At 40.3% G+C, this 26029-nt stretch overlaps 2 protein-coding genes across 3 annotated transcripts; one reads left to right on the plus strand and one right to left on the minus strand.

Moving 5' to 3' along the window:
- Positions 1-11004: 11004 nt before the first annotated feature.
- LOC140225901 (uncharacterized) lies at positions 11005-17666 on the plus strand. 2 transcript variants are annotated; one of them, XM_072305904.1, is made up of 4 exons: positions 11005-11850; positions 12343-14271; positions 15292-15398; positions 15612-17666. In XM_072305904.1, exons 2-4 carry the CDS (start codon positions 12348-12350, stop codon positions 15759-15761), a joined length of 2181 nt encoding a protein of 726 aa, XP_072162005.1. In that variant the 5' UTR covers positions 11005-11850; positions 12343-12347; the 3' UTR covers positions 15762-17666. The 2 variants fall into 2 exon arrangements, with proteins under 2 accessions (XP_072162005.1, XP_072162004.1); XM_072305903.1 differs by lacking the exon at positions 11005-11850 and having other exon boundaries at positions 11857-14271.
- Positions 17667-19687: 2021 nt separating this feature from the next.
- LOC140225900 (uncharacterized) lies at positions 19688-24193 on the minus strand. Its single transcript, XM_072305902.1, has 2 exons — positions 22052-24193; positions 19688-20458 (listed from the first exon to the last, which is right to left on the minus strand). Exons 1-2 carry the CDS (start codon positions 24191-24193, stop codon positions 19688-19690), a joined length of 2913 nt encoding a protein of 970 aa, XP_072162003.1.
- Positions 24194-26029: the final 1836 nt, after the last annotated feature.

Consider the following 26029-nt stretch of genomic DNA (forward strand, 5'->3'; position numbering starts at 1 on the left):
GGGCTGCGGCTGCCCCACTTGGCATCCAAGAAGCCTAACCACCCGGGGGCTGCCCCACCAGCTATCCAAGGAGCCCATCCTCCCGCGGGCTTTCCCATCTGGCATCGGAGAGACCCAACCCCCCCGGGGGCTGAGATATAATTGCGAAGATAATCGCTGAGATGTTGGTGATCCTAGCGATTTTATCGTCAAAAAAGCGCAACTTAATTTCAAAATATGGCGATTTTTCCTTGAATAAATGCTGCTTTGGTCGCAGATTCTGTCACATTTAATGAAATTCTAATGAATTCTCTCTTTCTGTGTTAATGTACTCCGATAAAGCTTTATTTAAGTGTAGGAAGCTCTGGCGTGGAATGAAAAAACAGTACCTTAAAATGGCAGAGGCGGTGTTATTGTTCGCGGGCGTTATCTCGTAAGTGACAAATAGAGGAGTGATTTTTCACCAACTGCTAATTCAAAGATTCACTGCAAACAAATTGCTCCTGGGCGGCAAGAATAGGATCTAACAAAAATCTCAAGTTATTGAAAACAAAAAGGGAAACTGCTGGGTAATTGAAGCGAAGAGTATAAAAAAGCTGTGACAAAGGGTGGTGACAACAATGAATTGTTGATAAGTGGCATGTCATGGCCTCTTTACGATGAATTACTTCACCGGGGTTGGATTTCAGTGGCGTGGCGTGCTTCGCGATATATCGATTGATCTGCCATTTCAACCTAGGGGAAATGATCGATCCACAGGGTATTCGCAACGAACACCTTAATAATCGATTCTTTACCATAGCTTCAAGGGTGAAAATATCGAAAATCGATTATTCACGCCTCGCCACTGTTGGATTTCGATCCGATTTGCCGAAGGCGTAAGAACAAAAGAATCCTTTGCGGCCACGACTTGATTTCCTACTGCCACTGACCAAGCATTAATTACACCCCGCAGCAATGTTGCCACCTGCATAAATTGTCGCTCCTCCGACGTAAGGGCGTATCTCGATTTCCGCATGAGCCTCAGAAAGCTTAGAGTTATGCGGAGAGCAAGGGTCAAGTGGAAATGCAGATTCGCCCATCTGTCAGAGGAGCGACGGAATGTGTGTACGATAAAAGGACGGAAAGAATCCACTAATCGATTCACCCCCTGGAAGTTATCTACGCTTGCCCCCAAACAGTTCACTAGGAAAACACTGATGGTGAGTGGATTCTCACGATTGCTGGTTAAAGCCTTGTCGGAGCAAGAGCGTGCTCATGCCGCTAAAATCATGTGACTTTCTCCATATTTTGCACAAACCTATATTTTTCACGATTTTGATCCATATTTTCTCGGGGAAAAAGAGTGATAAATGAAGAATATATATACAGAAGAAATAATCCACCATCCACCGATGTAATGCCAGAGGGCGGTGCCGGTGTTTTAGCAACAGGCTGACAACAAGTCCCTGAACAGATCATCCAATGATTTTAGACACTAATTGTATGAGCCTTTACTGGCCTAACTGTATCTATTTAATTTATACATACAAATGTTCGTCTGTGTTAAAATTGTACAAATAAATCAGACTTGTTAATAAAAAAAGGAAGAAGTAAAAGGAAAAACAAGCAGTGAACTCCAACACAATGTGTTGATAAGGCGCGTCATTAACTCGCACATATCAACCCCTTTAGTTTTCATTTACAGAGATTTCAAAATAGGCAAACAGCATAAAAAGAGAATTCACGATCCAACACTGCGAGGTCAAAGACGCACCTTGACGAGACCGTGTATTATATTGTGAAAGTAGAAAGCTATTCGATCGAATTTAAGTTTTTTGATCTGCCTCAAGCAAAATCTTATCAGATTCTTGAAGAAAAGTGCTACGGAATAATTTAAGCGAAGAAAGGAAAAATTCTGTCGAACTCCTAGAAGATAAAGTCGATTTAAAGGTATTTTGGGGCTAAAATACCCAAATCACCGGTAGTAAAACGCCGTTATATTATTGAAAAGAAATTGACTCGATATAAATGCAATTGCATTAAATACGTCTTGATTTTGTTATTTTAAACGTCTTTCCATGCAAAGAAGTTCAACCATGTCGTTGCTTTATTCATTCATGAATTGAAAGTAAGCAATCTACATCCCGAAAATCTACTGATTTGCCGTAAAAAATTGCAGAAACTTGATATACCAGGTCGATGCACCCACTCGTTGAATTTACCAACCAATTTTGTGAGTGCAAATGTGTAAGAATCAATATGCTATAGTCATTTTGGGTGCATTTATTTTTCATGAAACAATAATAATTTCAATCCCGAAAAACCATCAATTTTCCGTATAAAATCGAAAAAATCAAAATATGTCAACTCCCCGACGTGAAAATTAGATTCTACGTATGTAAAATGTAAATACTTATGTATCGATATGCTGAACAGAACTATGTGTGGACAGTCAGAAGCCCGCGGCAACATTAATTCAACAGAAAAACTGTAAAAATTAGATAGGATTTTAGCCGCTTTGCCCGCCTCTCCTCGCTACTTACAACAAACCGTTCTTATACTCATCTCAAAATTTTTCTCAGAGCTTTGGGTTATTATCAGCTTCCATTTAAACTCCGGTTCGATGGCCGAATCGGCTGCCAAAAAAGCAAGCCACTGTTGAGGGGTTCTATGAGAAATTCGTGATATTATCGGCTCTCAGGAAATCACCCCATGGCTAAAATTGGTGGTATAAATGTTTAAGTGCTTAAAATAATCGTATTCAAGAAACTAAGGAATTAAACTATGGAGTCAATTTCTTTTTAATAATATAACGAATTTACTACCGGTGATTTAGCTATTATAGCCCCAGAATACTTTTAAAGCGCCTTTGCGTTCCAGAATCTCGACGGAATTTTTTTTTTTTTTTTTTTTTGCTTAAACGATTCAAGAAACATTGTAGTTAAAAATATAAAGATTTTTCGATTTGGACGTATGAAAAATGTTTAACTCGTTCAGGCACACCGTGTATTGTATGGAGTACTGCTGTTATTCGACCGTTGTCTTCAGGTCAAAATTCTTACAAAGAAGCCCCTTGCAAGAGGCAAATTTTTTGTAATTTCTCCCAGTTTTTTCAGCGTTAGGTATATAAATGAATTGTTTGTCAAATTTTGAGGTCAATTATATTTAATTGTAATTTATACTTTCTTTTTTTCCCCTTCATTTTATTTTTCGTATCGAGGAGTCGAGGTTTTGTTGATTTCTTCGGATTTCGATTACTGTAACTTCTCTTCTATTCGGCCGATTTTTATGAATGAGGTCTCTTTTTATTTGTGTTTTAACGGAGAGTAAGGAAAAAATTGCTAAATACATGCGAAACAATTTTTTTTGAAAATTGGATGAATCCTAGCGTGACGGTGAAATGGTTAATGAAGCGTGAGTAATTGGGGTACGGGTATCGGCCGCGTTGGGACCCAAGGCCCATTGTTCTTCGTGACGCCGACGCAGTGATCAGGAGCGTGGGGACGAGAGGGCTTAGTGGACTCCTGTATGAGCCACGTTTAGCAAATGGTCTAATGAGTCTCGAGGCTCATCACAGATTGCACTTACCACTATCCTGGTGGCCCCGGCTATCAGAGCAAGGAGTACCAACTTTTGAAAAGGATAACAGTGTTGTGGAGATATGTCAAAGCAACGTTGTGAACAAAACGGAGTGAGTGAAATTCTCATTCAAGGAGTGCCGAACTGGTCAGCCATCCTCGAATCAGTTCGCTTGCTTCCGCTTATATATGCATATTTTAAATCAGCGCGCCCCATTCTAAGGTTTTTTTAAAAAAAACCAAGAAACGTAGACTCTTGGTATTCATTACACATAAACTAGCGAGCCCCAGAATGAGAAACAAATTTTAATCATTATTATTGACGGATTAGTAAACTTTTTACACGCTTTGGAAAATCTCAGAAGTTCGCGGTAGTCACTTTTCGGTAAGGAACTAGGGGACTCGGTTATTGTATCGAGGGGGGGGGGGGGGGTCGAAACGATCGCAAAGGCGGTATACTACGTATACGCGCCAAAAAATACAGAAGAAATACAGAATACAGCAAGCCTTGCTCTCACGGAAACGATTGATACTTAAAAGGAGCATAAGAACGCTCCCCTCTCAGAAAGATTACAAAAAGAAAAAAAAAAATTACCTTTTATGTTTTTAATAGTATTTCAATAATTTGATGTTTTTAATAGGAGGCTACAAAATTTTTTGCTTCCGATCGATTGTACCGACTATTCACGATATTTAGAAACAGTATCTCGATGTTTCAAATTTGACTCTTCGATTAAAACTGCGAACCTAAAAGAAGAATCGTTGAATTTTTCCATGAAAATGGTGATTCGATTGTCGTGTGTGAATGGCAAAATCCAGTGTATTTTTACATGATCTCAGAGTGCACGTCAAGAGTTTTACTTTACATATTAAAAGTTTAGAAAGAGGAAAGTATACAAATTTTAATCCTTATGACAAAGAAAAAACAGGGAATTCACCACGTCAGAGATACCTACAACAGACCACCATCCCTCTCTGTTATTTTACCCCCACGTGATACCCCAGGGACCATATTATTACTCTAAATACAGCCTACATTTAATGATTCAACCATGTATCAGTTCAATCTGGTGGGCTCTTCACGCTGAGTGGTAGTTGTATACCAAATGGCTGCGTAAACATTTTGTCTCACCGCGCATGCTTGAATTTCTTCTTGGCATCTTTTCATGACTATGGATTAAAGGGAAATCGTGAGAAGTATCTCAATAGCACGTGGACCCCGTTAATATTTGTTCCAAAGATGTAGTCACATTTAAGTCCCTTTAAGACCAATAGGTTGCTCTATGTGTAACTGTACGCTTGGTTCTGACGCGCAATGCATGAAGTATCCTGCGGTCTTGTAAGGCGCTATGCGTTCAGCGGTCTCTACGGTCTTATTCATCGGTCTCATTCTTACGGCAATTCATCTTATTTGTTAAAGAGAATAATATGAAGTCATGAGAGTAATGCGTAATGCGTAATGCGTAATGCGTAATGCGTAATGCGTAATGCGTAATGCGTAACGCGTAACGCATAACGCATAACGCTGTGGGGTTGGACTACAAGGCGATCAGGGCGATACGGTGCAGCGACCTTATGGACGGCGCTAACAGAAATCATGACTCGAGTTTGAAAGCACTTAGAAACGTGAAAAGTATACATCACAACCAATGTATGGACTATCAACTGCTTAGGTAAAAAATTCTAATTTAGCACTTGCGACGGGGGAAGGAGGGGGGATTTTGCAGCCAAGCTCTTTAACGCACTCTCTGTTCATGCAACCGAGCTCTTTATGTTGTTCGGTTTATGCAATTATTTTTACAGTTCGGTTTGATTTGAACGTTCGATTAAGTGAACCAAAGTACGGTGAGATGAAACGCGGAAAGTGCGGTTATGCATACATCAAATATATTACCGATATCGCTGGTGAAACTACGGAAATGCGTACCTCAAATACCAGCGTAGCATACTTAATGTCACTTAATTTTCTACACGAAAAACCACTAAACGTTATTTTTGTGAACTTTGTGATTTTGTTTCTCTATGTAAAGAATATTTTGTGAAAATTCCAAGCCATGGTGTTGACTCGGTCTCCTTTTAAGAAATAAATTCGAAGCAGAAATTTTGAAACAGCGCAACCGGGATAAGCAATTTTTCCAGTTTCACCGTCGTATGAAGTCCTGCACGAAGGTTCGCGTGATCGAACTTTTTTTTCTCAGTTGGGAAGCTGTTTGAAGTATTAAACTGTCATTTTCGGCAGCCTGATTGTTGAAATTTTGTGCTTGTCGGGTGGAAATGGATGACATACGTTAAATAGCGAAGCGTGATTGGTCGGCTATGTCTTATCGCTGCTTTGTCATGACTTGTCGGACGACAAACTAAAGGCACCTTTTGAGTATCCGACAGTATGTCGTCCGTTCCACCCGAAAGAGCACGACAAAGCAACGACAAGACATAGCCGACCAATCACGCTTCGTCATTTGACCTATGTCATCCATTTCTACCCGACAAACACAAAATTTCAACAATCAGGCTGCAGGGCACTTATTCACGACACAGACGTTCGAATCATAAAGAAAAAAAAGGAGGTGTTCGCATCTTGAGGTTTTTTTACCCTATGACGTAGGTCGGTACAACCTGGCCAGCGGAATCCGGAATTCGAAGTAAGAAATACGGAGCATAATGTCCCATTGTTATGCTTAAATCAACTCATGATATAATTTCAAGCACTTTTTATGGAATGACTTTTTTCCATAAATTACACCATTTCCAAGAAAATCGATGATAAACGTCGCTGTACCGACCTACGTCATCAAAAAAATTCCAAGATGCCCGAAATGCAAACTCCTCCTTTTTTTTCTCTATGCAATCAGGCTGCAGGGCATTTTTATTCATGATATAGACGTTCGAACGAGCGGCGAACTTACAAGATATCCAGTTTGCAGATGAATGAACTGTTGCACTTCCGATCGATATCAGTTTGTAGAGAGACAAAATGGGATCGGGATTCAAAACCCGTCGCAGACGCATCCAAAAATTCGAGGGTACGAAAATAGCCGCGGTATCATCCCACGATTTCCGGGACGCCGCCACGAGACAATAGGATGTGTCCCGCGCAACTTTTCGCTAATATCGCGGCAGCTTTATAGAAGACGTGACGTACGCTGCTGCATCATTATCAGCGCTCCGAAAGGAGTTGGCGGTCCCGCTGCGTCCAACCCCTCCCTTCCCCCCCACCTTTCACCATATTCTTGTTTCCGGTGTTTGACCGGTCTTAAAGTGTCGATAAGAAAAGCACCGAGGATGTGCTCCGCGCGACCGCGTTTCCGCTCCTTTCATTTCCCGCCCGCGTTAAGCCGCGGCTTCACAGGCAGCGCGCGACGCGAGATAAGCTGCGCAGTTTAAGGTGCATCTACACTGAAAGTAAACAACTGAAGTAATACACAACCACCGAGATATTGAACAAATTTCTGTGATAGTACCGGTTTTGCTGTAGATTTAAGGTAAAAAAAGGATTCGGTACGCTTGAGGACACGATTTGGCTGCTTCGCATACTGAAAAAAAATATTGGAAATTTTACCAGAAGTACACGGAGAAAAAATTGCGGGGGACCCGAAGTTTAGGTCGTATGGATCTCTGAAGTTTTCGGATTCAGCATCTGAACACTTTAGGTCCAGCTGCTGAGGTTTGGATCACACATCTGAAACTTCAGTTCTACATCTGAAGTACTTCGGTTTTCGCATCCGAACAACTTCGGTTCTCACATCAGATGAAAGAATTGGAGTTTCAGATGTGTGATCCGAACCTCGACAGCTAGACCTAAAGTGTTCAGATGCTCAATCCGAAAACTTCAGAGATCCATATGACCTGAACTTCGGGTCCCATGCACGAGGTTTTTTTTTCTCCGTGAATGGTAAATTATATGATGAGTACTTGATTTTTGACAAAATGATACTGTAGGGTGAAGATGACCGGACACTATGCGGTATTTATCATACTTTTGGTGGTTGCGATTAGAGATGCGGTATTTTCTACCATAGAGTCTTTTAGACATTGCCATACTCATCACTGTCCCTCAAATCATACTTTTTTCCGGTGCATCCCACGGGATCTATTTTGTAAACCTGAAAATAAAGCTAAAAGTATGCGAACGAGAAAATTTGTATTAGATTAATCTAAAGAACGATTAATTTTCGCGTCTGCATTCTTCCAGCTTTAATCAAGAGAAGCTTTAATCACAAACGATATTTTTTCGGAAGAAACAGCTAAAATGTGCTCTCTGAGCGTATAGTGGGTTCCTTCTTTGCCAAAACTTTTTAAAAAAAATTAGTATTACGACAATTTTTTTTACAGATTTTTGTAGTTTATACTTGCACTACAGAAAAGATAAGCTGAAAAAGCGATTCGCGTCGCCGTCTAAAATCATTGCATGGAATGAGCGCGCGTATCTGCCAGTGGCGTGGAGTGAATGATCGATTATCGATATTTCCCCATTTGAATCCGCGGTAATGAATCGATTATTAAGGTGTTCGCTGCGAACACCCTGTTAATCGATCCTTTTCCATAGGTTTAAATGACAGATCAATCTATATATCGTAAAGCACGCCACGCCACTGATATCTGCCGCGCGGCTAATTTCTCGTCGCTCGCACCCCGTGGAACCGGGGCTTCCACTTCGGAATGCGTTGAGGGCGAAGCAAGCGTGTTTAAAATCGCTTAGCGGCGGTGCTTGGTGAGATTCGCCGTTTTCTGCGATCCAGTTTGCGTTGGTTTTTTGTGACAGCTTGTCAGCGCGAACTCTCATCTCGCGAAATGTTGTCTCCTTGCTCCTTAGTATCGAAAGAGCGAAGACAAAATATTTTACAAATTCCGCATTGACAGCCATTTAATATTGTTAAGGAAGGACGCCTTACGAGAGATTGCATGTTGCCAAGGAGTCTCCTTTAAAGCCACCCATTTTTTGAGAATCGAAATGTGGGTTAATGGAGCTTCATAATAGGAACAGAATATAGATGGTTACTGCCGAAAAATTCTTACCTTAATTGCATCAATGGTCCTGTTGCAAACTTTTGCTAGAGCAAAAATAAGAACTGCTCCTTATAGAAAATGTCTCAAAAATCACGATGAGCGCATCGGCAAAGTCTAAAATGCACTCCTAATATTTGTGTTTCCGCTGGCTATACCGTGTACTGGTTTTATTTTAGCTGAAAAGTCAATGACGTTCCTGGTAAAAATTGGCGATAGAGCTGCGTTTCAAAAGACCATAGGAGTTCTTATAGCCGACTAAAAAAGGCTATTGAAAATCATATAGCTGGCTGTAGAAAGCTGAGCAAATCATACAGCCGGGCTATACGAAGCTGTAAAAAAGTATACATTCGGGCTATAGTTCCTATTGCCGGGCTTTACACTTTATCGCCATTGGCTATAAAAGGCTATAATAAATTGTGTAGAAATTCGTGTGCTTTAGAAATCAGTATGTTTGATACGGAACTACCTTAATATTTACCAAACACACATTATATTTTCCTTTAAAACGTTTTTTTTTTCTTCCATCAATTAAAATGAGAATAGTCCATGCAGAGTGTGCAAACATTTCAAAATCAAGAGTTGAAAAACGCTGACTCCGCCAGATTAAATATTAGAGCCTAACACAAAGCGGAGCGGCGACGTACTGGCGCCTACAAACCTAACAGGGATACTTCACGCATTGCGCAATGCGTAAAGTATCCCTGTTAGGTTTGTAGGCGCCAATGCGCGTTTCGCGCTCTGTGCCCGCCCGCCGCGCCGCAGCGTGCCAATAAGGCGTCTGAAATTCTGAATCAACTATTTCAAACCAGAGGTATTGCACAGTATCGTAAGAAATTGAAGGCGCTCCAACATATTAAGAATAACAGGCATCCTTCAAAAGTACGGAGCTTTCCTCGCAAAATAAATCAAGATACTACGGCACAAAAAGAGAGGGATAGTCCAAAAACTAACTAAGTCCTAGTATCCGTATTTAGTAAGCAGTATTTAGTAGCATAAACTTTATCGTATGTCTGTTGCTTAGTCGCCAACGGCTAAAAAAGACTATAAGAAATTGTACAGCCGGCTACAGAAGCTATTGGAAATCTTACAGCTGGCTTTAGGTCTACAGTATTTTGGAACACACATTCTACTGTCAATTTTTACCAGGGTTAGTCCATCATTTTTATTCTAAACCATCCTATTCACCCAATAGGATCGCTTCATTTTCTCTTTGCCCTCCTCGTCGATCACTTTGTCTAAACAGATCGATGGCCCCACACTCAAAATAGTCATGTGTATCTTTTGATCGGGTTACATATATTTTAAAGGTGACTCTTAAGAGTTATGCTTCCGATTCCTGGACAAAACGGCTGCATTTCTTGAAGAAGTCCACGTAGATCTTTAAGATGAAGAGAGTAGGATACTTGTATGAAAGAGCAGGATTCCTTAGTCGTATTTTTATTAAAATATTGGGAATAAGGTTTAGTGTGCGCTTCAAAAATCTGATTTAAAAAATCAGAGAGTGCAAGGAAGCTAAAAGGATTGAAAATTGCAAAAATATCCAATTTGCAGGTCTAAAAAAACGGTAGTAGTTATGTTGCTTTTCCTCTTATTTTTCACCTAAGAATTAAAGCAAGGGTACTTGAATGCGTCTGCTCGATTCCCTCTTGAAACTATTTTCCTCTAATGTGAGCAATGGAAGTGGTAAAGGAAAATCAAAACCGTTCCCTGTAAAGCGCAAATCTTAAGCGCTAGCAATTAAAACATGCTGAAATCGCCTTCAAAATGTTTTGATACCAAACTCGTACACCGAGGTTAAAATAGTTGCAATTTAGTACGAGACTCCCTCAACTGCTACTTTTTCTCCAGCCCTGACTGAAGCTTTGCCTTGAAGGTTCCTCCTTTCAAAATCTTCGCTATCTGATCAGACGAGCATATACTTTCAGATAATTTTTCTCTCCAGTGTGCTTGAACGAGGAATGATTTAAGAAATGCGAAACCACGTATCTACATTGCGGTGTTTCCAAATTTCCGTGCTCATTTCATCTCTACCACGAGAAACAATCTAAATTTACGACATTAAATTTTGAACCAAATATTCTGCTATCCAATACGAAAAATTATAGAGAATTTAAGTTTTGTGTTGACCAGCTTCTCGAAAAAGAAATAAAGATTCTGAGGAAGTCTGCAAAGTCGCAAATGGAGAATTGTTGTCTCTCATTTTGCTCATCGATATGTACGTATAAAATTGAAGGCATTTTGACTTTCTTCTCTCAACTTATATTCGTAACGATAAACAATTGGACGTGCTTGCTACGGCGCCTTGATACAACTATACAACCTCGACGGATGTCCGTGTTGCGGTCAAAAAATTGAAGGCGTTTTGACTTCCTACGCACCAACCGAAACTGGGTCGATCCACAAACGCGTTGGTCGGCGGAGAAAGGGACTTGATGCAACTATTTAAACTTGTTTGAATAATAATCTATACTAATAAAGCAGACTTCACGTTGATTGACTCACTCACTGACTCACGTATCAGCGGATCTCGTGAACGGGAGGCCGTGTGACCCTGAGATTCCGCACTGGGATCCCTCTCTACCCCGAGGCGCCGGATAAGGGAGGATTTCGCGATCCGCCCGCCGGTTCGCGGGATATCGCGGTCCGCGCGGGTCGATTTTCCCGTAAGGACAACGGGTGCGAGAGAGAGTGCGAGCGAGATGGAGCGATTTCCGCGTCCCGCGCTGGAAGACAGCTGATAAATTTTACGTGTCTTCTTCTGGTGCGCGCAACGGGTGCGAGGAAGATGGAAGGAGGTTGGCGTCCAACGAGTGCGAGGAAGATGGAACGAGTTCGGCCGCAGGCACTTGGATGCCTGTAGTGCAAAAGTTTAAAAGTTTAAAATTTTATTCGAGTGCTGAATTCCTGCTTGCAAAAGCGAAGCATTTGCTTTACTCAACTTTGCTTTATTTTAATAGTTCTGTGAAAAATGTGCTCTGCAGAACCTTTTAAAGTTTACCTTTTAAAGTTTAAAATTTTATTCGATTGCTTAATTCCCTACAAAAGTTAAGCATTTTCTTTACTTAACCCTTTTTTGTTTTTTTGCAAAAATTTTGTGAAGAATGTTCTCTGCGGAACCTTTTCAGTGCTGAAGGCTGAACTTAAAAAAGTGCCTTAATTGAAAAATGTCCTAACTTGATGAAGTTCCTTCCTTTCAGTCATCTTGTGACCTCGTTTGTTTCTTCAATTGCAAAAGTTTACGTGTGAAAGTGAAAAATGTACTGCTTTTTTTGTCCCGTATTTGGTTTCAAGTAAACTCCTCAAGGTTTGTATTTTTTTGAAATTTTTTGTATTTTCTTTGTATGTTTCTTTTAATTGGCCTTTGAACTTTCCCGAAACATTTTCATTCTTGAATGCATCAATCTATACAAATTTTTTATAAAATTGCCTTCGCGTATACCTGCACGAAACTTGCAATGCATCACATTCCACTTTTTGTTTATCCATCAGGCGTTTTATTTTTCCAACATGTTTTTTATAACCTTCAAAGCTATACCCGTAACGCAAACCAATGCTATGCAATGCTATGCTGCAATGACGTTTTCCTGTCCTAATATTGTTTTTTATTTTTATTGGACTTACAGAGACGGTCCTAACAGATATTATAATTTAATTTAAATAATCAATCCATTAGGTGTTTTTCTCTCCTAATTTTTTTTTGTTTTTATGGTTACACATTCAATTTTAAGTCAGTCTCATTCTTTTCTATACGTGAAAATGAATGATATTATTTGTTTGTTTTTTTCGCTTATTCTAGGTGAAATGGCTGAATCTTATGATCTCGTTTTCAATGTAGATGGGATTGCAAGTCATTTCTCGGCAATTCCAATGCCTAAAGATGGTAGTTGCTTATTTCGGTCACTTTCTTCCATTCTTACTGGATCGCACATCCATCATCATCGATTTCGTCAAGCTGTTATTGAACACGTTGGGCTTAACTGGACTACATTCTGTGCTTTGACTGCAGCTCCAGATGGTAATAATTATGCCTCAAAGGATGCTTATTTATTATCAATGTCTTTGAATGAAACTTTTGGTAGCTACTGTGAGTTACTTGCAGCATCTCAAATTTTTTTTTTGAAATTTTATGTTTTCTATCAAGACGGTTCAATGAATAAGATAGGTGATGAAAATTATGAGCAGGTAGGTTATCTCCTTTTTTCTGGAGATTTATACTCTGGTCATTTTGATGTTCTTGAACCTAATTCATCGGAAAAAAATTTAAGTCAATCTTTAAATTTATCTACTATAAAGAAGAAAAGAAGATGTAGAGTTCGAAATGAAATTCGTGTGAATCAATTGAACTTAGCTAAAAAAAGTTATGTTCAACGCAAGCCTGAGGTCAATCGAAGATCTGTAAGAAATTATACGTTAAAGAATCCTGAGGTTCATCAAAAGTCTGTAAAAAAATATTCTTCAAAAAATCCTGAGGTTAATCAAAAATCTGTCAAAAAATATGCAAAAAAAAATCCCCAAATGAATCGAAAGGCTGTTAAGAATTATTATCGAGAACACCCTGAAATTCATTTGTCTTCTGCTTTGAAGTATCAAAAGAAAAATCCAGAGAAACATTTGGAATCCATGAAAAAATATGCGATCAACAATCCTGAGAAAATTTCAACATCCCATGTGATTAGTAACGAAAAGAAGAGGAATGAGAAGAATGAAAACTCTGATCCAAAATATCTCTCTGGATTTTCTTACGACCCTTCATTTAATTACTCTGCAGATGAAGTAGTATCTATTGGAAAAATGAAACATATTTGTAATTGGTGTAAGGCTCTGAAATGGAAAGATGAAAATCCTGGAATGTGTTGCCTAAATGGTAAAGTATCTTTACCATTACCTAAAGAATTACCAGAACCCCTTTTATCTTTAGTAACTGGAACTCATCGTGACTCTGAACATTTTCTTTCGTCATTAGGAAAATATAATGCATGCTTTCAAATGACATCTTTCGGAGCAAATGAAGTTACATTTGAAAATTTTAGGCCAACGTTTAAAGTACAAGGTCAAGTTTATCATTTAATTGGTAGTTTGTATCCTGCGTCATATGCAAAACCAAGTTTCCTGCAAATTTATTTTGTCGGAGACGAAGTTAAGGAATCTGATTTAAGGAAAGATGTTTGTTCTGGATTGAAAGATGACTTATTACTTGAATTACAGAAAATGTTACATTTGCATAATATTTACATCACCGAATTTAAAGCTGTGATTGATTCTTTTTCTGAAAATTCTGATTTTAAAGTAGTCATTAGAGCAGATAGAAAACCTGCAGGAGGTCACAAAGGTCTTTACAATGAACCAACAGTAGGAGAGGTAGCAGCTGTGATTGTAGGGGAATCTTTCGAACCTAGAGATATAGTTCTTCACAAGCGTAGTGATAAAATTACAAGAATTAGTGAAATTAATAAAGGATACGATTCTTTGCAGTATCCTCTTATGTTTTGTTTCGGTGAAGATGGATACTCTATCAACATTCCTATGATAAATCCAACAACTAACAGTATTCTTAAAAAAACAGTATCTTGCAAGTCTTTTTACGCGTACAAGTTAATGGTACGTGTAATCATTCTAAGATCGGAATCAACCATTGATCACAATGACGAAGTGGAGACAACAGGACCACCGGATGAGTTTATTAAAATAAGGCAAATCATTGATAAGGAACTAGATGTCTCTGTAGGTAAGAAAATTTTACATACTGTAGGTAACTAATTTCCTGAATTTGGTTTTTAATAATTATTAGTTATACAATGGATATCGCGAAAAACGACATTGGTTATAAAAAAAAGGTCATACAGGGTTGCCAGTCAAATTATTTTTTTCCATTCCCTGACTTTTCCCTGACTTTCTAATATTTTTTGCCTGACTTTTAAGTATGGATCTGACGCAGTCTGTTAAAGTGAAAACGAAAACGCGAGCCCGAGACCGCCCGCGCCTAATTCCACGAAAAATCAGAAAAATCCCTGACCAACACTGAAATTCCCTGACTTTCCCTAACTTTTCCCTGACTGATTATTTTTCCCTGACTTTTCCCGGTTTTCCCGGTTTTCCATGTCGCTGGCAACCCTGGTCATAGCGACGCAATCTCTTCGGTCCCAACCGAATCTCCATTAAATCAATGTATTTAGGTATCTATGTATTTATGTATTTGGAATTGATTGGCAGTGTAATTGCGTTAGAAGTAGGTTAGAAGGGTGCCTTCACTTTTGGGCCGTACGACGTACACGAGGTGATCTGTCCATACTCTCGCTATATAGGTGCTCTAAGTTATAACCCCTATTGGCTATAACAACCAAGACCGGTACTTGCACTGTCGTTATGAGCGATATCCACTGTAATAGGATTATTTTTAATAATTACATTATTATAGTTTCGTTTTTTTATCTCGAACCGTTCAAAAGTTAGAAGAGGAGATGCCACCCCCTACTACTCAAACGATTTAATGCTTTTCCTAAAACTGTACCTCACTTCTCAACTACAAAACTTAGGTTCAATACACGTTACTGCTTCGATGAAGCCATCCTTCATCGCTAAACCTCATGAAACCTGAACTTTCACGTTTAATAAAATCGGCCATAATAATATGTATCAAACTATAAACAAATGCCGAGATGCAAAATGATTATACTAAAATTATTAATTAAGTAGCAAACAGTTAATTTCAGTACTCATTCATGGAATGACAATTTTTCTGTTTCAGATATCTTGGGAAAATTCACTAGCTCTCCTAAAATCACGAAAATCAAAATTAAGGATGGGTCTGAGAAACGTAAATTTTTTGGGGAGTTCACAGACGAAGAATCAACTGTAAGTTCTTATACATTTTATAAAATGTTTTTAACTTTCAAAAATTATTCTCCTTTGAGTGAGTGAGTCAATCAACGTATTGTTAAGAACATGTTAACTATTAATTGTTACGTGTATAAATAAAGCATTACAAACATAGCTGCATATACAATAGTCACGATTACTAAACGATACTAAAATAATCTATTTAACTTGTTTTCGCAACTGTTTCAGATATACATCAATGCCTGGGGCGATAATATTCCGCAAGAGGACCTTTCTTCAAAGAAAATCAAGTTTTTTAACTTGGTATTAAAAGAATATAAAAGCACGAAACATCTCGAGTATAATTCAAGATCTTTCTATGAATTTGTAAACGAATAATTCCCCTCGCAATAAAATCCTTATATGTATTAAAATCTGTATTACTTCTGTACCATAGTTTACCGAAACACATGAGTCATACTTGCAAAATGTTTGATTAAAAAAAATTAAAGAAAGAAAAAGGAGAAAAAAAAACATTAAATCTTATATGAGGAAACCTATGGTAACATTCCATAATTCTCGTGAAATTGAAAGTGAATTCTTGCAATTCGACAATTATAACAAGCAGAAATGAAGCGAACAACTATTTGAACTCCGGAGTGGGTATGTAGTATCATACAAAATTAAAGGAAAATCATAAGTTTTCACCCATCCCAGGTAACATATGTTTATAAAGGGTATGCGCACATTTAAGTAGCCTTAATTGAGTCAGAAATTTGCGTGTATACCCAGAATTGATGAGAATAACGCGCAAGTATAATAATCTTAAAAATTCGATATGACACATATTTGCATGATATCATGGTGATTATCGTGTAATTTCTAGAGGACAAATCCGACATGCCTGGGAATTGAACGAAACCGCTGGTTAAATCCCATAATTTTAGCAGCTGAAACATACCAGCTAAAACTTAAATTGAACTGACAAAAGTAGCACATCTTTATAAAATAAGCAACTTTTTATTAGGAATTTTTTGATTCTTATAATTATTATCATATGAGTTTACTGCAGAACAGACCAAAATAATAGCTTTAATCAGCATAAGTACTACGTAACTCTGCATTGCTATCAAACAAGTACATATTGCCAATTTTGAAATAGTAAATAATAATTCAGAAACACAATTAGTAATCGATCACTAATCACAGTGATTGCTGATGGTAGGGGTTTTCTTGTGCGTAGCACGGGTTTCCTGCTAGTCTATACTAATAAAGCAGACTTCACGTTGATTGACTCACTCACTGACTGACTCACGTATCAGCGGATCTCGTGAACGGGAGGCCGTGTGACCCTGAGATTCCGCACTGGGATCCCTCTCTACCCCGAGGCGCCGGATAAGGGAGGATTTCGCGATCCGCCCGCCGGTTCGCGGGATATCGCGGTCCGCGTGGGTCGATTTTCCCGTAAGGACAACGGGTGCGAGAGAGAGTGCGAGCGAGATAGAGCGATTTCCGCGTCTCGCGCTGGAAGACAGCTGATAAATTTTACGTACGTTCTTCTGGTACGCGCAACGGGTGCGAAGAAGATGGAAGGAGTTCGGCGTCCAACGAGTGCGAGGAGGATGGAACGAGTTCGGCGTCGCGCTGTTGGAAACGCCGCGCCATGATTTTTGCGAGCTCCGACTCGTGCATCCGTTGCCGGGCTACTCTGATGTGAAAATCTGGAAAATCTGTCTATGCATCGGAATAGAATAAAGAGACTGGTGTAGTCTCTTCATTCTACGGCATTGGTTCGCGATTTTCGCGATTGGTTCGCGCATTGGCTCGAGTGCCCTTCCGTTTTTTTTTTTTTTTGCAAGATTAGTGAAAAATGTGCTCCGCGGAACCGTTCGTTTCGTTTTGTTTTGTTTTGTTTTTTTTTTGAAAAATTTACCTGCTCAAGTTCGAAAGTAAAAAAATTGTTGTGATTTAGTCTTCACGTCGCCTGGGGTTACTTTTTGTTACTTTTAACTTGTTTTGAAATGATTAAGGCAAATTCTCGGGAAATTTTGAGAGAAGCTGTTGCTTGGCTTCAAAAATAAAATAAATAAATAAAAATGGAACATAAAGACGGTGTGCAACGCTTCAATCGGAGGAGAAGCGGGGGTTTCGCGCGCATTTCATCAATATTTGACTCCGATCGTGGAACCGAAACACATGAGTCTTACTTGCAAAATTTTAAATCATCGCTAATGCTCTTTCTTTTTTTTCTTTTTTTTTTTTAAATTTCAAAACATTAAATCTTATATAGGGAAACCGATGGTTACATCCTGTCGCGGCCCCAGCCAGAGAGAGAAACTCGGAGGACCAGGCCAATCTACCGAAGGGATTGTGGGCGCTCTCAGAGTCGCGATGACGTCATAAGACAGTCGGTGCGGGTTTCATCAGCGAGCGCCCGGGAGAAAAGAGAGAGAGCAAAAAGGGAGTACCTGGCGTACTCAAACGTGCAAGAGAGAGAAAAGAGCATCCACATTTGGCGTGCTCAACAAGAGAGAGAAAGAAAAGAGAGCATCCACATTTGGCGTGCTCGAAAAGAGAGAGAAAGGAAAGGGAGCATCCACATTTGGCGTGCTCAAAAAGAGAGAGAAAGAAAAGGGAGCATCCACATTTGGCGTGCTCAAAAGGAGAGAGAAAGAAAAGGGAGCATCCACATTTGGCGTGCTCAAAAAGAGAGAGAACGAGAGGAGAGCATCCACATTTGGCGTGCTCTAGAGTGAGAGAGAGAGCAAGAGGAGAGCATCCAAATTTGGCGTGCTCTAGTGAGTCAGAGAGAGAGAGAGATGAACATCCACAATTGGCGTGTTCGAGGGAGAGAGAGTGAGAGAGATGAGCATCCAATCAGGCGTGCTCGAGGGGGAGAGAGAGAGAGAGATGAGCATCCAATCAGGCGTGCTCGAGAGAGAGAGAGAGTGTAGCAAAACTGCAGGGAGACAGTAAGTACTAGCGTGAAGTCTATGAGACAGAGCGTGGCAGAGTGCCGTGTAGTCCAAGGGACTGAGAGTGGCAGAGTGGCGATGACCAACTGATGTGGCCGAGTATATATAAGAGTGGTTGCATAACCGCTGAGATGATGGAAAATTCCGTTACATAACGCACTTATGTAACGAAGGTGGCCGACACGTGGAGGCGCACGTGCCGCGAATCGATGGAAAGTTCCGTTGCATAACCGCTTATGCAACTTTCGTGGACCGCACGTGGCCCAACACGTGCCGCATGCGCCGTCCTTGACGCGGTGCGAGAAAAAATCATACAAGAAAAAATGCTATGAAAACGATACGAAAAATCAGGGTTTTTCACACCCAAAAGAACTAACTGCTAGTTCACAGAACGAAAAAGGGGCCTCGCCCCGACATACCCCCCACCTAAATGAGCGCAAGTGCATTTACAAGAATAACCCACGGCTCCCTACCTGGCTACCCAAGCTGAGAGGCCGTATCCCCCCATTGAAAAAATGCCTTGCTTAAATTAAGTAACTGAGTTCGTTGGAGTGAGCATAAGGTACAAAAATTTCAACATACACAATACAGAAATATTCAGATAATTAGTAGTGCGTTTGTGACCTGTCAACCTGGGTCCGACAATGAGAAAATAAAGCGCCTGTGTAAATTACATTCAAAAAATAAATACCTGCAATTGGGTGCCTACCCCCCACCGTGAGGGGAGACATCCTTTAAGTAATGAGAAAGAAAAAATTCTGTCAGGCTGACGAGGTTTAACATATGTATAGACGTAAGAACATGATTGCAGAAAAATGAAGACTGAACTATAAAAGCTGGCGTAACAAGGAAGAGAAAATTTAAGTGAAATTTAAGTTAGACTGCATCCATATCTGGCGTGCAAGCCTAAGAATAACAATTTTAAGGAGAAAATTTCGAGCTGAAATAGAGAGAGAGAGAAAACAAGAGAGGTCTCTTGCATCCACATTTGGGGTGCAAGAGAGGAAGAGACAGAGAAGTTAGAAAATTTTAGAGAGCTAGAAAAAGAGGAGACTCTTCTTGCATCCACATCTGGCATGCAAGAGAGAGAGAGAGAGAAAGACAGAATAAGAAATCAAAAAAGAAGAGAAATCTCTTGCATCCACATTTAGCGTGCAAGAGAGAGAGAGAGAGTTAAAGAAGACGAGAAATACATTTTTAGAACCACGAAGAGTAAAGTTAAAAACGACGACGACGACGAGCATAAGAGATCAGAGCGAGCGCTCTGGGTGTCACCTGAAGCAGTCAGAATGACACTGAAGTTGGGACGCTGATCGTGAAATTAGTCTGCCGGTTGCTTGAAGAGCTTAATTACTGGTCTGCGCATGTCCTTATTTCTGATTCTGATTGTGGCCACGCGCGGAACGTTATCGGCTCCTGGTGGCGCGCGGTCACACGGGCAAGAGCCCAGCTAAGCGGCGGCAAGTTATCCTCTTTGACAATAACAATGTCCCCAACTTTGAGGGAATCAGTTTCCGCGGTCCATTTTTGACGAGCTTGCAGAGTTGTCAGATACTCCGCAGACCAGCGCTCCCAAAAATGTTGCGACATTTTTTGGATTGCTTGCCATTGAGAGAGGCGGTTACTTGGAGTGAGCGTCCAGTTGTATTCTGGAAGACTTAATAAAGGCGCCCCAATCATAAAATGTGCAGGGGTTAGAGCGGAGAGCTCTTCCGTATCGGCTGAAATGGGGCACAAAGGCCGAGAATTTAAAATTGCTTCTATTTTGCAGAGAAGAGTGAGGAATTGATCCATTGTCAACTTTTCGTTACCAATCACGCGGTGCAAATGGAACTTAACAGCTTTTATGGCCGCTTCGCTGAGACCGTTGAAATGAGGTCCTGAGGGCGGACTGTGACGCCATGTAATTTGGCGCTCAGCTAATTGAGATTTAATTTTGGCCCATTCGTCTCCTTCCTCCAAAATTTTATAGAGTTCATTTAGCTGTCTTTCCGCGCCGACGTAATTTGTACCATTATCGGAGTACATTTCTTGGCATAAACCGCGCCTGGAGGTGAAACGGTCGAGAGCGGCAATGAAACTTTCTGCCGTTAAATCCGTGACGTGTTCAATATGAATGGCCTTTGAGGTCATACATATAAAAACGCATATGTAAGTTTTAAAGGAACGTGCATTCCGTCTTTTACTCTCTTTTATTTCAAAAGGCCCACCTAGATCAGAGCTGACTTTCAAAAAACACCGCCCTGGACAAAGTCTAGATTCGGGCAAATTGCCCATGATAGGCGTTAAATTATGAGGTTTATTTTTGAAACATCTAACACATTTATGTAACTCTGATCGAATGATGTTCCGCGCTGAAATAATCCAAAAATGATGAGATATGATACTTTGTAACAGTTTCGGACCGGCATGCAAGTGCATTAAATGAAAATGTCTTATGATTAATTCGGTGAAATGGCCCTTAGAAGGTAATATAACCGGATGTTTTGTATCGTAATCTAAGGTAGAGTGAGACAATCTACCCCCCACCCTGAGAATACCTTGGGGGTCAAGAAAAGGATTCAGTGAAGCAAAGTATTTTACTGACTTTTGTTCCTTTATTAGTTCAATTTCCGTTGAGAAAGCATGATTTTGAACTTCTTTTAAAATTTTAAAAAGCGATTGTTTCAGTTCTTCAGCAGTTAAAGGTCCAGTGAGTTTTGGTTTTCCTCTAGCGTTAACTGTAAATCTGATGACCCAGGCTATAGTTCTCTGTAATCTCGTGAGAGATGAAATCTTGCAAATTACGTCATGCAAATCTGGTAGTTTAGCTGAGTTTACGAAAATTTTTACGTCTGGTTTTAATTCCGGGACGTCTGCAATGCGTATTTTCGAAATATCAGAAATAGGCCATTCTCGTTCTGGTAGCGTGAGCCACGAGGGCCCTTTCCACCATTTAGTATTATTTACTAAATGTTGTGGTAGCATGCCTCTAGAAGGTATGTCAGCACTATTGTCCTCAGTTGCCACATGGAACCATGAATCCGCAGGAATATTTTCCGTGATATTTACGACCCGATTTGCAACAAATGTTTTTAATTTGAAAGGAGGAGTCGTAATCCATGAAAGCACTGTTGTCGAGTCAGTCAGTGCAATAATTTTCTCGATTTTATATTTTGTGGATTTCACGGCGCTCACGACTGTGGGCAGAATTTTTGCAAGTAAATCAGCTCCACTTAGTTCCATTCGTGGGATGCTTTGTGGCTTCATGGGTCCAACTTTGGATTTAGCCACTACCAAATTGCAATCAAAGCCTGTTTTCAAAGGAATTCGCACGTAAACTGCGGCAGCATATGCTCGTTGAGAAGCATCGGAAAACCCTATCGACATAACTGTTTTCTCATCAGGATTGAAAATAAGTCTTGGAATTTTTAAGTCCGTTAAAAGGTGAAATTGGCTAGAAATACACCGCCAAGAGTCCGCTATATCATCAGGAACTTTATCGTCCCAACCCACGCCTAAGGTCCATAAAACTTGAATAATTAATTTTCCCAGTAAAACACAAGGGGTTACCCAGCCAAGTGGGTCAAAAATACGTGCGATATCGGACAAAATCGTTCTTTTCGTAGTTTTGAAGTTAAATTCGACTTTATTGTATGAAAAGGTATCCGTCATGGGTGTCCATTTTAGACCCAAAACTCCTAGTGAGTTTTCAGCATATTTATCAAAACTGACCGATTCAGAGGGCAATGCGATGTCGGCCTCAGGTAATCCTGCTAGTGCTTCTGGGTGGCTACTTGCCCATTGCCTGGGGTGAAAATGACCTCGGCTCAGTAATTGATATAATTCGTCCCTCAATTCGATGACTTCAGGGATTGAGTCTGCACCTGAGAGAGAATCATCAACATACGTGTCCTCATCAACGACACGGCATGCAGCTTCTGAAAAATCTTTATTTTCATCAAGGACTAATTGTTTGAGAGTTCTGTTTGCCAAAAATGGAGCTGAACCTGTACCGTAAGTGACAGTTAGCAATTCGTAGTCCATTACAGGGCCGTCGTCAGTAGGTTGCCATAAAATGTGTTGAAATTGCCTATCTTCAGGTCGTATGAGAATCTGCCGGAACATTTTGCATAAATCCGTTTTAAAGGCAACTCTGTGAGAGCGAAATTTGATGACTAAATCTATAATGCTAGCTTGTAATTTCGGTCCGGTATAAAGCACTTGATTTAAGCTAAGTCCTGTTGTTGTGGGCATAGATGCGTCAAAAACTACTCTTAATTTTGTAGTCAAACTTGTTTCCTTGATAACCGAATGATGAGGAATATAATATTTTGCTCGACCGTGAACATCAGCAGGTCTCATGTGTTGCAGATTTTCATATTCCTCCATGAAGTCCTTATATTTTTTGTGAACTTCCGGCAATTTTTTCAGTCTTGTTTGCACTGAGTTTAGGCGTTTTTTGGCTAAATTATACGAGCCCGTCAAGACTGGATTCGGTACCTTGAGTAAAAGAGGAACTACATATTGACCTGAACTTTCACGATAGTGCAGTTCTTTGTATAATGCTTCGCATTTTTCGTCTTCTGGACTGATAGGAGATGTGTGGCAAGGTTCTTCAGTTTCCCAAAATTTAGTTAAAACTTCTTTTAAAGAATTTTCACCATTTTCTGTCATGATAAACGTAGTCTGCTTTTTGGGCTTTTTTTCCGTGGGAACTTTTCCCATGAGCACCCAGCCATAAATACTTTGAAGAGCGTGACCTAAATCCTTAGTTATTTTCTTTTGACTTGATATAATTCGTACGAAAACTTCCGAGCCCAAAAGCATGTCAATTTTGGTATTCGTGTCATCAAAACTTGGATCTGCTAAGTCCAGCTTGCTCCAAAATTTTCTTACTTTGTCTGAAATCTTGACGCATGGCAGATTTTCCGTGATAACTGGGATCACGATAGTTCTTACCATTAATTTTGGTTCATCAGTTTGCCTAGGTTTCACTAAGCAATCTATAGCTCCTAGTGAGTTAACTTGACTGTCAGCCAAGCCTGAAATGCAGGTATTATCGGGAAGAAGTGGCAACCCGAGGCGTTTGGCGCAATCAGCGGAGACAAAAGATGACATAGCACCGGAATCAAGAATCACGCGCATGTGCTGGTATTTCCCATTGATATCTTTCACCGCGATGAGAGCAGTGCCAAGTAGAGCGGTATAATCTTGATGATCCGTTGACGTTGCTTGTAGATTAGTTAGCATGCTGCTTGATTTTTGATCGTCGAAATTTTCTTCAGAAGTAGATCCGTGTTGAGTAAATGCAGAATTGGATGAGCTGGTTTTATTTGAGTGAAGAAGCGTATGATGAGTTTTTTGGTTGCATTCCTTGCAGGCGAATTTACTCCTACATTCATCCTCATGCGCTCCCAAGCAGCGCCGGCAACGTTTCAGCGACTTGACGCGCTCAATTCGGGCGTGAACAGGAAAACGTTTAAATTCTTCGCAGGCATAGATTGAATGAGATCCTTCGCAAACTGGGCAGTCACGATTTTTCGAATTTGAGTTGAGGTAAACTTTAGTTTTCGGCGGCTGGGTCTTCGGTTTTTCATCCTTGTTAGAAGTTTGTGTCAGCTCTGCAATTTTTGCTTGCTTGCGCAAAAAGTCCATAAATTCCTTAAAAGTAGGGACATCCGCGCCCTTAACTTCGTTTTCAAAAAGTCTCCTTACATGAAATGGTAATTTTTTCAAGCCGATGTTGAGCAATATGAAATCATCGAGCTTTTCGAACTTCAAGTTTTTCAAAGCTTCAACTGAATCGTTCAATGAATGGATTAAATTATTCAGGGACGTTGTATTAGCAGTTTGCATAGGAGGATAAGTCAGCATCGTGTCCAAAAGATCAGATCCTAAAGCCCTAATGTCTTGATAATGATCGACCAAATTTTTCCAAACTATAGCATAATTTGCTTCAGTTATTGGAACGTTCTTAACGTAACTTTCAGCGTGACCCTTAAGAACTGAACTTAAGTACGTGAGTTTTTGCAATCCGCTTAGAGATTTCTTATCATGAATTAATGACTTAAAATTTTCATAAAAAACCTGCCATTGTTTTCGCGTGCCATCGAAAGTTTTAAGATCGATTTTCGGAAGTCGGACTTCTGAACTGGCCCTAAGTGATTCAGCCGTTTCTGATGACTTTACTGCCTTTTTGCACCTTTGAACGGCTTGTGCAACAATATAATAAAGATCCTCATACGCTTTACATTTTTGCTTATAAGAATCTGAACATAACTTTTCATCGGCTTCAGTTTTGGCGTCTTGCATAGAAAATTCCCAAAACTTCTGAGCATAATTTTCGAAGTCTGCAAAATGTTCGTCAATTTTTGCTGTGCGAACCAAAAAGTCCTCAGCATTAGTGGATTTTAAATCCTTAATTTCGTCGTGAAAACGCTGAATTCTACTGAAAAGTTTTTCAAGTTGAAGCTGAGTAGCTTTCAGAGACGACATCGTGATCAAAATGAGCAAATATAAAATTACCCAAAAAAGAGAGAGAAGTGAGACTTAAAAACTAGTCGCTAAGTACGTATTAGTTATTTAAGAGCCTAATATTGATATTTCGGATCTGATAACTAAAAAGAAAATCCGGCTCGGAGGACCATGTCGCGGCCCCAGCCAGAGAGAGAAACTCGGAGGACCAGGCCAATCTACCGAAGGGATTGTGGGCGCTCTCAGAGTCGCGATGACGTCATAAGACAGTCGGTGCGGGTTTCATCAGCGAGCGCCCGGGAGAAAAGAGAGAGAGCAAAAAGGGAGTACCTGGCGTACTCAAACGTGCAAGAGAGAGAAAAGAGCATCCACATTTGGCGTGCTCAACAAGAGAGAGAAAGAAAAGAGAGCATCCACATTTGGCGTGCTCGAAAAGAGAGAGAAAGGAAAGGGAGCATCCACATTTGGCGTGCTCAAAAAGAGAGAGAAAGAAAAGGGAGCATCCACATTTGGCGTGCTCAAAAGGAGAGAGAAAGAAAAGGGAGCATCCACATTTGGCGTGCTCAAAAAGAGAGAGAACGAGAGGAGAGCATCCACATTTGGCGTGCTCTAGAGTGAGAGAGAGAGCAAGAGGAGAGCATCCAAATTTGGCGTGCTCTAGTGAGTCAGAGAGAGAGAGAGATGAACATCCACAATTGGCGTGTTCGAGGGAGAGAGAGTGAGAGAGATGAGCATCCAATCAGGCGTGCTCGAGGGGGAGAGAGAGAGAGAGATGAGCATCCAATCAGGCGTGCTCGAGAGAGAGAGAGAGTGTAGCAAAACTGCAGGGAGACAGTAAGTACTAGCGTGAAGTCTATGAGACAGAGCGTGGCAGAGTGCCGTGTAGTCCAAGGGACTGAGAGTGGCAGAGTGGCGATGACCAACTGATGTGGCCGAGTATATATAAGAGTGGTTGCATAACCGCTGAGATGATGGAAAATTCCGTTACATAACGCACTTATGTAACGAAGGTGGCCGACACGTGGAGGCGCACGTGCCGCGAATCGATGGAAAGTTCCGTTGCATAACCGCTTATGCAACTTTCGTGGACCGCACGTGGCCCAACACGTGCCGCATGCGCCGTCCTTGACGCGGTGCGAGAAAAAATCATACAAGAAAAAATGCTATGAAAACGATACGAAAAATCAGGGTTTTTCACACCCAAAAGAACTAACTGCTAGTTCACAGAACGAAAAA

This window comes from Bemisia tabaci, unplaced genomic scaffold (assembly GCF_918797505.1).
Source record: "Bemisia tabaci unplaced genomic scaffold, PGI_BMITA_v3".
Lineage (NCBI taxonomy): Eukaryota > Metazoa > Arthropoda > Insecta > Hemiptera > Aleyrodidae > Bemisia > Bemisia tabaci.